The following is a 16,967-nucleotide window of genomic DNA, read 5'->3' as shown; positions in this document are numbered from 1 at the left end:
GTCCATCGTATGACTCTTACATCTTAAATGTACAGTGTCCATCCAACGACTCATACATCCAAAATGTACAGTGTCCATCCAACGACTCATACATCCAAAATGTAAAGTGTCCATCCAACGACTCATACATCTAAAATGTACAGTGTCCATCCAACGACTCATACATCTAAAATGTACAGCGGCCATTCTATGACTCTTACCTCTAAAATGTACAGTGACCAATCTATCACTCATGCCAATTTAATTTACAGTGTTCATCCTATAATGTACAATGTCGAGCCTATGAATCATACAATACAATCTATATCGTATAGACCATCCTATACCCTATACCTCATACCTCTACACTGTACAGAAGCCATCCTATTACTCATACCTCTATAATGTACAGTGTCCATTCTATGACACTTACCTCTATATGTACAGTGGCCATTCTATACGCTCGGTCTGCTGTATTCTGTGCTTGACATGTGATTGTCTGGTTATGGTGAGACTTTTTGGGAGATAGCCGCAACACCGATCTGTTATTTAAGATAAATATATTTTACATTCTTATAAGATATTTAATCATATATGATTAAATATAATTTTATATCCCTATATTTTACCAAATTGATTAAAATTCAATGCTTATTTCGTGTTGAGTAAAAAGAAACAAACTGGTTAAATATTACCAAATAAGAAAGCAAAAAATTAATTAGGTTAAAAAAATTATAAAAGCATGATATTTACCTCGTCCTATACCTTTGTTCGTCGGACATCAGTTCAACTTTGTTGGTAACTTGATCCTTAATTACGTTCTGGTATCCGTCAACCCACGTTATCTATATTCGAAAACATTCATTACAAAAATATTTAAATAAAAATAAATAAGATTTATTAATGATTTGGGTCCAAGCAAGTGGGAGGAGCCAGGAAACATATCAGCGCAGGATCGATCGTCGTGGAAATCTTTGGGGGAGGCCTTTGTCCAGCAGTGGACTTCTTCCGGCTGATGATGATGATGATGATGATGATGTCAGTACGTCATGTCACCACAGTGATCTTTAATTGTAATGAAAGTTTTGTATGTAAACAGTCTTACATGTAGTATTTTCTTTGAATAACGCGAGTGTAAACCAAACTAAACCGCGAGTGTAAACCAAAATAAATCGACGTTAAATTAAGTATTTCACAAATCCCGCGAGAATCACGTATAATCAAAAGCTGGACAAAGGCCGCTCATAAAGATTTCCACGACGATCGGTCATGCACTGCCCTCATTCAACGTATTCCGGCTACCTTGACCAGATCGTCGGTCCACCTTGTAGGGACCAACACTGCGTCTTCCGGCACATGGTCGTCATTCGAGGACTTTACTATCCCAACGGCCATCTGTCCGTCGAACTATGCGCCCTGCCCACTGCCACTTCAGGTTCGCTATCATTTGGGCTATGTCAATAACATTGTTTTCCTACGGATCTTCTCATTTCTGATTCGATCTTGCAGGGAAACTCCGAGCATAGCCCTCTCCATTAGCCTCTGAGCGACCATGAGCTTTCTCATAAGGCCCATAGTTAGCGACCACGTCTGCGTACCGTAAGTCATCAGATGACATCATACGGAAAGCTAATTAATTTACTGCCGAATGGCGTTAATAGATGTTTCACATTAAAAAATCGTTCAAACATTGTATTCAGGTAACTTACTTCAGCAGCAGGTTTTCCACCTTCCGAGACGCATTCAATATCTATGGGTTCACCTTCAGTGGCATCTATGAAGGCACCCTGGATTATCCGTGGTGGCTCCGGTGCTACCAGTACTGAGAGGTGTGCATATCTTGAACGAATTGCTGGTTCACCTGCGAACAATTCAATGTTGAACTCCAAATATTCATTATTGAAGCTATAATTATTTTGGCGTGTTAGGGAACAATTTTCAGAGTGAATTTTACGATGCACGCGCACACCGTCACGCAAATTTGAAACGTTAGCTGGTCAACTAGACCATTTGTATCATACTTCAGCAACCAAGCCTCTGGTAACTCATATGTCTACTGCACCACAACCAATGTGGACAAGAATTAAATAAATTTCAATGTATAATTTCAATTTATATACAAGCATATATCACGGGGAGTGTTCCGAAGAGCTGTTTCACCTGATTCCTGCCGCCCAATTCCACCTTCGCACGACACGCCACAAATAAGGATATCATCCCCACCATCTGGATGTGTGGCGGTCCTCCACAGTGCGGTTTTTAAAGGAGTTTTCTTCCACGTACTACAAAGCTCTGGAATGAGCTTCCTTATGCGGTGTTTGTGGGACGATACGACATGGATACCGTCAAAGAAAGCGCGTACGCCTTCCTTAAAGGCCGGAAACGCTCCTGTAGTTTCTTTGGTGTTGCAAGAGAATATGGGCAGCAGTGATCACTTAACACTAGGTGACGCGTATACTCGTTTGTCCTCCTTTTCGATTTGTAGCGTGTCATGCGAAGTTGGGATTTGCTGGCAAGTATCAGGTAAAACAGCTGTTCGAAATACTCCCCGTGATAATGCGGTAGGAAACACACAATGAAGCTAATTGTTTTTATTACTTTTTTAAAGATTAATCTTTGTCGTTTATCCAAAATGGGGATTTCGCAAGAAATTCCCTTTCATAATCTTTTACAATCAATTTAGGGTATTGAACTTTTATGCCATTTTCGCTTACAAAATCTTACAAAAGTGCCCGTTACGTTTTTGTAAATACTCCGGCGTTTTTAAAAAACATACGCCATAATTATCACTTAACTTCTTATTTCTTCTCAACTTTTATAAGAAGTTCAAAGAGGAAAGGGAGGTCAATAAATATAAAAATAGAGACTGTAGTAAATAACAGCAGAACACACCATTAAGTCCGGAGCTAACTTGGCACTGGTAGATTCCGTCGTCTTCTAGAGACAGATCCCTTATGTCTAAAGAGTAGTCTCCTGCGAACAAATAACAAATTTAAAAATAAACTTGAAAAAAAAAAGAGTCTCGGCTCCCAGAAGTGGTCCCAATTTAAACTATTATGGTGAAAATACGGCTTCGGGCATTCTGACAATAACAATTATTAAAACATGAAATATAAGTTAAGAAATGTAAAAATTCTCGCAACTCGGCTTGTTAATAAAAAATATTCCGCCAGCAAAAAAATTTATATAAATAATCTGTTTTAAATTACTTATGGCCGTTCCGAATATACTATCTACAGATAGAGATAAATTACTACCTTCTACTGTCAGTAATTAGCTGTCAATAATCTAAAGCTGTCCCAATATACCCGATAAGTCATTCTTATCGCCTTATATTGGGACGCGTGAATTGCAATTTCCATACAAACTTCTATCGCAAGTAAGCAATACTTCGTCCCATCGACACACAGCGTGTACTGATAAGGTGAGTTACAGATAAGTTTATTGGGACAGAAAAGTCAACGATAGTTACGATTTTTATCTCAAGTAAGAGATAGACTGAATATTGGGAACGGCCGTTAACCAACAATATCTATCTTGGATTGTGGGGGAGAAAAGTGTTATGCTATGAATGCATCTTCCTATCTTATTTCCTATATAACATAAAAAAAACATTTAAAATGCTACTTACACGTTCAAAAAGAGTTTAAGCAAATAAACAAAAAAACTTTTCAGATACCTAATATTTATTATAGGTATAAAATAAATAATTTTAAGCAACATATTATTATGCCAAAACACAGATTAAAGCCCAAATCACTGAGGATATAATCGAATTCAAATATTTATATTAAATAGAAATGACATTAAAAATAATCAAAGGAATCAATTTTGAGAAAAAAAATGCCTTTTAACTGCAAACTGTATTGGCGCAATAGGACGAACGCGAGGGGGTGAAAGGGAAACGGGAGGGGGAATTACGTTCCAGCAAGGTCCTGTGATAATGTGTTCGTATAGTAACATTGAAAGCGGTAGAAATTTTTGCATATTGTTGCATAACTAGTATAAAATATTTAATAAATATCGTAAATATTTCATTACACAAAAGAATTCACTTTGAAGATAGCAAACAGATTGTATTACATATTGTGTGCTGAAACAAACTTCACATCCACAGCGCGGTATCGCAGACATTTCAACCTTGTTGCGGGGAATTTGTAAATTAACTTTGGCGATAGTGAAATTAATTTATGTCGCGTTTAGTATAAATTTGGCATCGTTGTATTTCCAACATTGGGCGTTAATATGAATAAGTTTACTTATTCAAGCTGTCTCAGTTACTCACTTTAACACTTGCATGCGGTACATCCAGTTGGATGAAGTGAAGAAGTTGTTTGAAGTTTCAAAAGAATTGTTAAAAATCGTTCGGGGTTACTAAGGTTATTATTATGAAAGGTTACTATAAAATAAACGATTTTCTTTTTGATACCATAGACTGGGAATGAAGTAAACGCCCTCAGGCTATTGAATTATAAATTTTATTGAATTATAAATTTTATTGTACGATATTAAGAAAAAAAAAGGCGGCTGAGTTTCTCGCACAAGTTCTCATGTCCGAGTCAAACTATTTCGGGGATTTTTCGACGTTACTTGACGTGACGTGATACAATTATCACAGTTGGCTTCGCACCCACATTCGTGTTTTAATAATAATTTAATATTACGCCACAGTTGCATAAATAACTGCTTACCATTGCACAAGCCAGCTGTAAATAACCTAGGTATCCATATACTTCAGACATTTTATTCCCAACATTCAGAATGTGTCCGTATTCGTAAAATATTTAGGTAAATTGCCCGACGAGCACCGTTTATTTTTGTGTTTGTGGGCTTTCTGTTTATACATGTCAACACTCTATTTAAGTGCTTCGGAGATGTAATAGATTTTATGTAATATTGTTGGGATATTTCTGACACGATGTCTATGGGCAGTATGACTAAACGTATAACAACAAAATTACACCTTTGCGACAAGCCACAATTTAGGATTTCACCATCTGGATGTGTGGCGTTCATCCACAGTAGGTTTTCAATGGACCTTTTTTCCACATTCCACAAAGCTGTGGAAACAGCTTCATTGTGCGGTGTTCCCAAGACGATACGTCACGGGTACTTTAAAAAAAAGCACGTACACCTTCGTTCAAAGTCGGCAACGCCCCTGTGATTCCTCTGGTATTGCATTAGAGTATGAGCTTCATATCAGATGACCCGTTTGTCCTTCTTTTCCGTAAATAAAAAAAACAGTATATCTTCTCAGTGAAGACGAAAAATGCATAAGCCAAATGCAATACATACTTGTCTATAGAAAACTGTATATAACAAGTTTTTTCGTATTTTAATACATGCTATGCGATAGTCAAGTGTTCATAATAACACATCGTTTTCAACTGTTACTGGCTTGTGGACTCTTTATTAGGCTTCTAAAGGTTATACAGTCGATGCAAAAAAACCTTCAATTTGATACCCGTGTGATGTCACAGGAGAGCATAAAAATTACTAATATGGCATTCTTGGTAGTCATATTGTATTTTGATACGTTACTTAGCAAACTATGCATTATCATCCCAACTAAATGTTTACAAAGTTTGGTGGTAACATTAAATAGATTTTTAATATTAATTAGATTGAATCGAAATATAGCCACTTCAATAAGGTAAGAAAACCGGTACCGAAAATTTCAGTCAATAGATAAGGTGGAGATAGAGGCGCTGGGCGAAGATGGCAATCCTGGCTATGGAACATCCGGAATGGACCCATGAACGCCTCCATAGAACCACTGACTTGTCTTGCGAAAGGTCAGATCCAAAAAATCGCACCTTTACATTAATGTAGCCGATCACTACAGATACGTGCTGGACAAAGTACAAGAATGGAAAAGCGTTAATGAAGGTTTCGAAAATTTATGTATTATTATTCAAAATTAGATTTAGAAATTACATTTAGAAAGTTGGAAGTCGTACCAATATGTATGTGAATTTCTAATTGCAATAACTAATTAAATTTTGTTTGGAATAATTTGATCTATCATTATTATTTAATATAATGTAGTAAACGTAGTTTTTTTTTACTTTTTAGTGTCTGTTAATAATAATAATATATAATCCACCTGAATGAAAACTCCTAAAAAGCCGTAACAAAAAACAACTATTTCATCCAGGCAAACAAAAATTTACTTAAAAAATGTTCATAAAATGAAACTACTGGGCAAAACTATGTAAATTTTTTAAGAATTCCGTAAATCGGATCATAAATCTCAGAGAATCGAATTGAGAACCTCCTCCTTTTTAAATTCGGTTAAAAATTGTATTATTCGCAACGTAGGCCAAAACTGGGAGTCTTTAAATACAATCTCTTCATATTATCTATGCAGAAATTAATCAAGTGCAATAAATAATTCACGAATTCTCCCGACGTTCTCAAACGGAATATAATATTAGAATCAACGTAACAGTTCAACGCCCTGGATTTGGCCGAAGAAGAAATGACGCATAATTGAAGGCCGGAATTTTACAGTGTTTTGTTTATTGTGAGAGTCTACGAGTAGTAACGCAACAGCTGAATTTTTCAAGTCAATGTCGTTGACAGCGCATTCTTTTTCATAGCTGATTAGGAAACCATTCACATCACATCTTTTTGAAGTTATACTTCTTTAGGCGCGTTATGAAAAAACGATGAGAATGAAATTTTAAGATGCGCGCATCACTGTAACACAAAAGTAACAGGGTGAAGTTGGTTCCTAAAATTTACGCCCACATATTCTTTGAATAACAGAGGAATCACATGTACGCGCTATTTTTAAAGGTACCCATGTTGTATCGTCCTGGAAACATCGAACATTTGTTTTGTTTTTGTACACAGACTTAGTTTACCTCGCTTCGCTCAAATATACGCCGCAGCGAAGCGGTACGACGAGCGATTTCGGCATCCTAATTTATGGAGTGTCGTACGAGGTTATTACCAAGGTAAGTCTTATAGTTTATCAATCTTTTTCATATTGTTAGTACCAAAGGATTCAAAACACTTAAATCTTTTTTCGGTCTAGATAGACTGTGACAACTGTGAAAAAAATTGAGGTTGACAGTTAAACTCTAATTTGAGCAACGCATGCACACTAACACAAAATGTCATACAAATCACAAGTGTAAGATGTAGCTTGTCACGCACACTTATGTAATAATCCTAAGGCATAGCAGCAAGAGGCTCTATCTAGACGTATAAATTATCTAAGAAAAAACTATAGAATAGATTTAAAAGTACAAAAACTATGTACGTAGTGTGGTAAAGGTTACTATAACATAAATGACTATGATACCACAGATTGGGAGTGGAGCGACCGCCCTCAGGCTATTAAATAATAAGTTTAATTGTATAATATTACTTTGTAAGCATATTTTTCTATGAAAAAGCCCTTTGAGTTTGTTGCGCCTGTTCTTCTCAGGTCTGAAGCATACGTTTTGGATGGATGGATGGTAGTTTTTGACTTTCAATAAGTGATGTCACATCCTATTTTGAGTAAAAATATTTGAATTTAAATTTTAATTATGTGATTGGGGACCCCGTCCCAGATTTAATTTCTCAATCACGCCTTCTCACATGGGTATAATACCCATTATTTATATATTAGGCTCCCCACTCTCCCCCCTCTCACAATCTCTCTATGTCTGTTATCTAGAATTAATATTTCCTTTCCATCTCTTTTGTATCATGTACTATGTTCTCCTCGACAGAGCGAGTCTTCCATGTAGGTAAAAGTGTGGTGGGGAATTAGCTTTCGATGTTTTCAGATGCGATGCTTCCTGGATATTACGACATGGGTCTGGGAACCTTTGAAAAATCGTGTAAAAAGGCATACGTCTCACTCGGAACTTTTGTCGCAAGAATCGCATAATGTAAACAATTTAATTATTATAATTAAATTTGTCACCAGAACAAGACACACCAAGATTTACGTATCATCCGTCACTCGAACGGTTGGCTCAGTTGGAAAGAGCGCTCGGATGGAACTCGAGAGGTCTCGGGTTCGAGTCCCGCATCGTTCATAAATTTTAGGTACAAATTTAATTTACATAATCGAAAAAAGTTACCAGCTCTAGGTATATTGTAGTCGGCAGGGTCATCAAGAGGTGATATCAAAATATGTCCTATGAAGATACAGAAAAATTACTAATAGTGTTAAAATAAATATTATCTATATTTTATTTGTATTAGTTAATAATCATTACATTGAAGATATTGTTTACTTATATATTTAAGGTGTAGATTTTTTTAAGTTTCTCTTTTTTGTGATTATTTAGTTTTTATATGAGCTCTTTACGCCAAAAACACAGGTTTACCTAGTTCAGACACAGTGTTAATTAGCTTTTAAGTAAGACTTGTATTATTATTATATTTTGTAATTTAAAAATCTTTTATTAATAAAATTGAAATTGAATCTCGTGTCTCAATTCTTATCATAAATCTTACCTTCTTCGTCACTGCCGATCATGGAGTAACGATCATAGCCACTCAGGTTTCTATGAGTCCCTAATCCGAAGTCATCTTTGGTCCACTGCAGTGTCCCGACTTTGTGTTCTACTCGACATGGTAATGTCACTCGAGATCCAACAATCGCACTCTGAAAATAAACCTTATTTTAATACTAATAAGCATTATGTATTATTAATATGTTGTACAAGCTCCTAGTAACATTGACGGAATTATAAATAAACTTGGTATAATGTTATACCTGAGAATAAACCAAGAATATGTAAAACATTGACAATGTCGTTGAAACACTGTCAATACGATGATACTACTGAAGTTTTCCGATTGTCAAGCAGCCTTGTAAATAAACACGGGAAACGATATACGTCCGAATAAACCATAAACTTAGAATACTACCGTAATAGACAAACACTCTCCTCATTAGCGCGAGACTAAATTTAAATTTAAAATTACCTAATTGATATGTATAAGGCTTATACAGTAAATCCTATCCAGATAATAATTCCAATTTCATAAAACTTTGCATGAAAATATTTCACAATATTTTCACAAATTTGCGAAAATTTTCAATTTTCTAAGAGGGAAGTTAAATATAACAAATTGCTCAACGATTTAAACTAAAATGTTGAGGTGATTGAGATAATCATGGGGTCAAGCCACACATACACAGTTTCAATATACTTTGAAGGTATTTCCTTAAAGCAACAAAACGACTCATTTATAACGTAAAATCGAACTTAACCAGCCAGGTCTAAAAGTATTTATTTGTGAAATTATCGCGGAGTTCCATTTTGAACTTTTAACAAACAATATAATTAACATGACCACTTTCTAAAACTGGATCTAGTCACGACTGTCGCGTTAAAATTAAGCATACTATCACGATATTTGTGCTAATTAAATAATGCTATAATAATATCCACTTCTTATGAGGGTTCCGCACACGAAGTCGAAAGAAAACGAACAGCGGGCTGCATGTCATAAGCAAATGTTGTCGCTACAGTGACAGATAATAAAAACAAGATGGCGGATTTCAAAATGGCCACTATACTAATTTTTTTCAACAAAGTTTGTACCTAACTGCAAACTACATAGTTTAGATATGATATATATATAATAAGATTGACAGTTTACATAGCCTTGCGAAACTATCTAAGAAAACAGCGATTCACTCGATTGATTAAAACGTACAGTCAGTCATTGATAGATTGACGGATGACGGCAATAATCTTTTAAAACGGAGATAGCCGAAATCCACTACGTTATTATATTTCATCGCCAATCGCCTTAATGGTATAACTACTATTTCAATCATATGTCAAATCACTGCACTTTTAATACTAAACTAAATTTAAATTTTCACTTAAGCAGCATAAACAAAGCATTTTCTATTTAACTGGGTAATACTTTTTTGTATCAACAAAGAGGATTTGTTGAAAATCTCGTTAAGACGGAAAGAAAACATTTATTTTTATCAAATTATTTATTTTTTTACTATTTTATCACTAAAAACCTTAAAAAATTGTGAAATACATTTAATTTCTTATATTGTTTTTTTTTCTTTGTTTTTCTAAAGGCGTAATGCTATTCATTGCACAATATACTCTCTTTATATTGTGTGTAATTCAAATCTCTTAAAACTTTTATAATATAAGTAAAGTTCAGCTACACTGTATTGCCTTCAAGAGCTTAACCACATACATGACTTCTACCTCGAAACATTCGTATAATCTATTAATACTTATTTATTCAAAAAACAACTCAAATATTACTGTAAACATATTAAACATGTAATAAAACAGCTAGATGCTATCACAGCCTTTCAAGTTATAATTTTTATGCAAAAGTTTAATTATACTGGGCCCTGGCAGGCGTGTAAATAAAATTACTAAATACCTATGTAAATGAACTGAATAATTAAAAGATTAATAGTTCTGGGTGATGGTGCAAGCGACAGCATAGCGCGATTTGAGAACAATAACTTTTTAACCCACATACGTACAATAGTGACTGACTACTTGATGCCAACTTCAGCCTTGTTGGAAATGTTCATGTATCATCCCACGTCGTTAACTATATTTTTCATATAATCCGTATTGAATGTGTGAGTTTTAATGTCTGGATTTAACCGAAAGTAGAGGATTATCGATAAATAGCGAAAGTATCTGTTATTCTTTTATGGAAAAGGAGGACAAACGAGCGCACGGGTCACCTGGTGTTAAGTGATCACTGCCTACCACATTCTCTTGTAAAATCAAAGGAATCACAGGAGCGTTGCCAGCCAGGAAGGTGTACGCGGTTTTTTTGAAGGTAACCATGTCGTATCGCCCCGGAAACACCGCACAATCAGGTGAAACAGCTCTTCGGAACACATGTAATAAATGCGGTAGATGACACACAGTTAGTTTTGTTGATGGTTAAAATGGCAATTATAAAAAATTAATGATACTTTGACAGGATCGATATCAAGGCTGCAACTTCAATTCCCGGGAAGGAAACAAAGGCTTACCACCCGGCAGCAGTTGCAGTGGTATAAATAAATAAAAAACAATTTAAACACAATATTGTACCCATGCAACCTTAAAACGTATTTATGTAAAAAGCAGTTTCTTTATAATTGTCTGTTTTCGGTCTGTCTGTGGCTAATATAAAAAAAATGGCTTAGATTGCTAATGATTTGAATGCGGTTTTCACTGTTTATATTGTTACTCTCCGTTATATTTAGTGTTTGTTTCATTTCATGTGGTTAAAAGCTAAAAGAGATAAATTAATTAAAGAACGCCGATAATATCTACAAGGGCAGTGACGGGGTCTACCGCTGGCCGCTTGTTATAGATAAAATTATAAAAATCAACATGTTAAGTTTATAGGAATCACTAATTATACTAATTAGTCAACTGAACTTATCGTTAATTCCAATCATTGAAAATCATACTAAAATATTTTATGTATTTACACAAATATTTTGAGTGGTGCATAGTTAAGCAGTCAACTCGATTATCCTAAGCATATAGTATGCCTCTTATTTGAAATATGCCTCTCACGCAGAAAGAACATGCAAATTATGTCTTGAGGACGATGAAACGCCTCTTTATGTCCTCTGCGATTGCAGCCCATTAATGTATAAGCATAACACCATCCTTGGCGACTACACCCTGCTCCCAGCTGGGAGCTGCTCTTTAGTGGGAGGCTCCTTTGCAATAATATAATTACAAAATAAAAAATTCTTTAGATTTGAAAGTGCGACATCTAAAGTCAATTTCCAAAATGCAAAATTAGGGTTGACCAGATTATTAACTGCAAAGTAGATCCTGTAGATGAAGCCACAACCTGAGAGTTGAACAAGACATATCAAGATTTATATACGTTACGTCACTCGAACGGTTGGCTCAATGCAAGAACGCTCCCATCTCGTGTTCGAGTCCCGCACTGTTCGTAATATTCTACATGAAAAAAAAACGGTTTTATTCGATATTAAAAATAGAGACCACATTCTTTTGTAATTGAATTAATTCGAATCCGGTAGCCCAGTTACGATTGACCGTTATCTCTTATAACTTGTACCACAGTTCGCAGAAATTATTCACAAGGCTGTTTGATTTTATTTTGGTTACAAAATTTATAACTCCATAAGCGTATTTCATCTATTTAATTTCTTTGCTTTCGTTAAGATTGAATATTTTTACCCCACGTATCAGCAACCAATAAATACTATGGACTTTCATAACATGCAGTATATAACAAAGGAATTTATTAAATACTAGCTAAATCTGGCCTCACTTCAATGAGGCAACTATAATTTACTTTCGCAACTTCTCCAACAAAACTTCACAGGATCACTCGCTGGGCCAATTATAAGTTTGGGTAAAAATTTGATCAAAACCAGTGAAACTGTTTTGGATTCCATACACACACAGACATATAAATGCATTTTGTATCAAACATTTCTTTAAATTTACGATTTTTGAGATTTGTGTCGAACTCCCAAGGGTACCATACCATCGTTTAAGATATGTCACTGTGTAGTTTTTAGGGTTCCGTAGCCAAATGGCAAAAAATGGAACCCTTATAGATTCGTCATGTATGTCTGTTTGTCCATCCGTATGTCATAGCCACTTTGTTCAGAAACTATAAGAACTATACCGTTGAAACTTGTAAAGTAGATGTATTCTGTGAACCGCATTAATATTTTCACACAAAAATAGTAATAAAAAATAATTAATTAGGGGGTTCTCCATATTTAAAACTGAAACTCAAAAATGTTTTTTCATCAAACTCAAATCTATGGATAGGTCTTCTTTTGAGGTTTCTAATATATATTTTTTTCTAAACTGAATAGTTTGCACGAGAGACACTTCCAAAGTGGTAAAATGTGTATCCCCCCTCTGTAACTTCTAAACTAGAGAATGATGCAAATTTCACCGAAAATTGGTTTGAATTAGATCTAGAGAATAGTTTTTTTTAAAACGTCTATAAGAACTTTTATATTATGTTGCTGCTACGAACCCCTTCATGGGTATTTGAGTATTGCCTAATATTATGTAAATGAACATTCTTTTTTGCTATTTGGTTGAGTTCTCGTGACAGGCTTCGTCATGCTCGCTTAAATGTCACTACTTGTGGCGGCGACATGGGACGGGTCGATCCCTTCTCCAAATAAGATCGAGGGAGCTACTTGTAGTGGCTGGATGATCCTGTTACCTCAAACTCTGCTACATGTTTTAAAATTAAGGTTATTTTATTTTTATAATCGCTATTGAAATGCTCACAGATGAGAGTTTTTTATTTATGGTATGTGTATAATGCACTACTGTACTCAAAAACATATTTTTGTGTTGATAATGTAGTCAAAAACTTTTTTTTTTATAATAGTTTACTTTTTTGACGGACTCGTAAAAGGATTGACATTTGAGTATTATTGTTGCATCATTTTACATACTAAATTGTACTTTAAATGATTTTTAAAATGATGAAGGTGTAAATTTTGTTTGAAAAGAGTGGCACTGTGTATCTTGCCACTTCAAGTGACGATAAATGTAAAGTAAACTTTTGACATTCAAAAATGTCATTTCCATGACTGATTATAAATTAATATATGTATGCGAAATATATATATATTTTTATTTGTATTGCAGTACAAATCTAATACTATGCGCCGCCCTAAAAGTAATACCTATCTATTCTTCACAAACACTTTTAACAAATGGCTGTTTTTTTTTTTAATATTGACACACTTTTTACACAAATTATCTTGCCCCAAATTAAGCATATATAGCCTGTGCTATGGGTTGCAAGACAACGATATATTTAATACAATATACTTACTTAAACATACATAAATACATTTAAACATCCATTACTCGGACACAAACATCCGTATTCATCATATAAATGCTTGCACCTACCGGGATTCGAACCCGGGACCTTTAGCTTAGTACGTAGGATCGCTAACCACTCGGCTATACAGTTCGTCAACAGGTGTTGTAAGAACAAAACTATCAAAATTAAATTAAATTCGAAATACCGTTAACATCGAAACGAGTTCACCATTCTACCGAACGAACAGTTCCAATTTAGAAGTGTGTTAATAAATTTCTTTACCTGTTTTTAATTAAAACGAGATCGATACAATTTGAATGATATTATATTAGGTTTAATGAATATTCATAAGCATTTGATTGTTAACCTCAACGGTATTGGTATAGAAATATTGTAGTTTTACCCAACTGCGCAAGACAAAGGGGGGTTATATATGTTATAAGATACATAATAGCTTAAAGGGTAAATGTATACACTTCTATAATAAAGTCCCAGCCATTGTTCAGGCATTATCTATAAATAAATTTAAATGTTTTATAAAAAAATGGCTCTGTCGTAAATCTTATTACTCCACTGCTGAATATCTAAATGATCGGACAGCCTGAGACTAAATTGTTATTATTTTATAGCGATAGAAATTACTGTACAATATTGTATATTTTTATTGTAAAGAGCGAAAAAAAAGAGTGCTGGGAGAGTTTCTTGCGCCGCTTCTTCTCTCTCAGAGCGCCATTTTTTTTTCCGAAGCGTTATTAGTATCTAGTAGTTATTAGAAATAACATCAAAAAGAATTCTAACGGAATCAATTTTGAGAAAATAAATGCCTTTATGCCTATATATTTTTCAGTGAAGTTAATGGTATTTTTTTTATAGAGTTGCACACCATGACTAAATATCAAACAAATTATTATTTTATTTTTTTATGGAAAAGAGCGTACGGGTCACCTGGTGTTAATTAATCACCGCCGCCCACATTCTCTTGCAACACCAAAGAAATCACAGGAGCGTTGCCGGCCTTTAAGGATGGTGTACGCGCTTTTTTTAAAGGTTCCCATGTCGTACTGTCCCGGAAACACCGCACAAGGAAGCTCATACCAGGATTGTAGTACGAGGAAGAAAGCTCCTTGAAAACCGCACTATGGAGGACCGCCACACATCCAGATGATGGGGATGATATCCTAACTTGTGGCGTGTCGTACGAATTACAACAAATAGAAAAGCAAAATATTGTTTCATTTTATTTTTGAAAATACGGGACGCCCATTACAATGCAGTGCCGCTCAGAATTCTTGAAAAGCCCGAAAATTCTGAGTAGCAGTACAATTATTGCGCTCGTCACCTTGAGACATAAGATGATAAGTCTCATTTGCCCAGTAATTTCACTAGCTACTGCGCCCTTCAGACCGAAACGTAATAATGCTTACACATTACTGCTTCACGGCAGAAATAGACGCCGTTGTGGTACCTATAATCTAGCCGACATCCTGTGCAAACGAGCCTCCCACTGGGAGTATAAAGTATTTAAAAAGAAACAGATATAAAGAAATTCTATATATCAATATACTCAAGTTAGGACAACACACATTCCGCCGATATTAATACATTTAAACAAAATCGCAGACGGCAGTAAAAATACGTTTTAATAACAGGATTTGCTGAGCGCCGATAAATTAAATTTGGTCATTCACCCCGATTATTAGTTCTACGAAGTGATCTTGAGATAATATCTTTTCGGGACAAATTTCTGACATGACTTCGCTGTGCGGCAATTGCATAGACTTTTATTTGTTTATTTAAACACAAATAAAATTTGAAAACAAAATTTTATGAACGATGTGGTACTCGAAATCACCACCTCTCGCGTTCAGACTGAGCCAACCGTTCGAGTCACGTATCTTTGATAAAATCTTGTAAGCTTTGTTCAACACTCAGGTTATGGCTTCATCTACAGGATCTACTTTACAGTTGATAACCTGCTAAACCCCAATATTTGCATATTAGGAAATTGAATTTAGATGTCGCTCTTGCAAATCCAAGCATTTTATAATGTTTTTAAAGTTATAACCCTCAACTCTGGGATAGTGGGTTCGAGTCCCGCGTCGTTCATAAAATTTTGTTTTCAAATATTATTTGTGTATTAATTCCAGGATTATCACTTTAAAAACATAACGAAATATTTATTTATTTAGATTCACCAGAGCTTATTACAATAATATAACATTTATAATTATGCTAAGTTACAAAATTCTTATTACTAAATGCATTACCTTTTAAGGTGAATACCGCATGCGAAAATATGTGTGAAATAGATATATAAAATTAGTATAAATTATAAAACAACCATTTTATGACCTAACAAACAAATCAAGATGTACTAAACAAATCAAGAATACAATATATTAATTATTTATTTATATTATTATTTTTTTACATTTTTGCGAAACCTTGGCAACGAATCTCTGAATAGGTCTAGGCATTTATAATCGTTTATAATTATTCAGCATAATCGCGACACAGTTGTTTAGAATATATTCTCTCGTAAATACTAATTAATGCCCTTAATACACGAGTACTTCAAAGAAAAGTAATTAATGTATGTTAATATGTTAATATTATCTCACTAATGTCACTAGGTACAAAATAACACACAGTATTGCCTCATATTAAGGCACTGCTCTATCCATTTAGCCTTCCTGTGCTTCGTAGTACTTCGAAGCCTCTTCCTGGTAAACTTTTGTCTACGGTAAATCGCATTTAAATTTTTTTTTTATTGTACGTTTTCTGGGAACCTATTGTTGAATCATATACTGTACCCAACGAAAGACTTACGAACAGGCCGAGTAGTAGACATGCCAAACAGATGAGAGTTATTCATAAAACTAACTAGGTAAGTGCCTTTTCGCTTGAGGTCACAAAGGAGGGTGCAAGCGGAAAAATATTGAACAAAAGATGTGCAGGAAAAACTACTGAACAGATTGTGAACTGAAACTTTGCATTAAGACAGTGTTCCCCGACGTGGGGCCCACGCCTCTCACGGGAGCAATTTGATAGTTAAGGGGGGCAATTTAAAAATGGACTCGACACGACTATAACACTACCGCTTTGGTTTTTTTAAATGCAATGGTCGGTGGCAAATTTAACAAAAAAAAGGCATTTTCCAAATGTGTAAGAAAACTTTTACTACT

General features: G+C 34.7%; 1 protein-coding gene across 4 annotated transcripts in view; it reads right to left on the bottom strand.

Annotated features, from left to right (window-relative positions):
• LOC126975646 (irregular chiasm C-roughest protein-like) overlaps positions 1-16,967 on the bottom strand; it is a 106,084-nt gene that overhangs the window by 25,679 nt on the left and 63,438 nt on the right. For all 4 annotated transcript variants that reach the window (XM_050823663.1, XM_050823654.1, XM_050823659.1 and 1 more), the window contains exons 3-7: positions 8,443-8,593; positions 2,872-2,952; positions 1,689-1,840; positions 733-824; positions 413-521 (exon numbers count right to left, since the gene is read on the bottom strand). In XM_050823663.1, coding sequence (XP_050679620.1) covers positions 413-521; positions 733-824; positions 1,689-1,840; positions 2,872-2,952; positions 8,443-8,593 — 585 coding nt within the window. The remainder of the gene's footprint in view (positions 1-412; positions 522-732; positions 825-1,688; positions 1,841-2,871; positions 2,953-8,442; positions 8,594-16,967) is intronic.

The sequence above is a fragment of the Leptidea sinapis genome, chromosome 2 (genome assembly GCF_905404315.1).
Source record: "Leptidea sinapis chromosome 2, ilLepSina1.1, whole genome shotgun sequence".
NCBI lineage: Eukaryota > Metazoa > Arthropoda > Insecta > Lepidoptera > Pieridae > Leptidea > Leptidea sinapis.
Note: the sequence above shows the minus strand (reverse complement) of the source record. Positions and strands in the feature narration are given on the sequence as shown.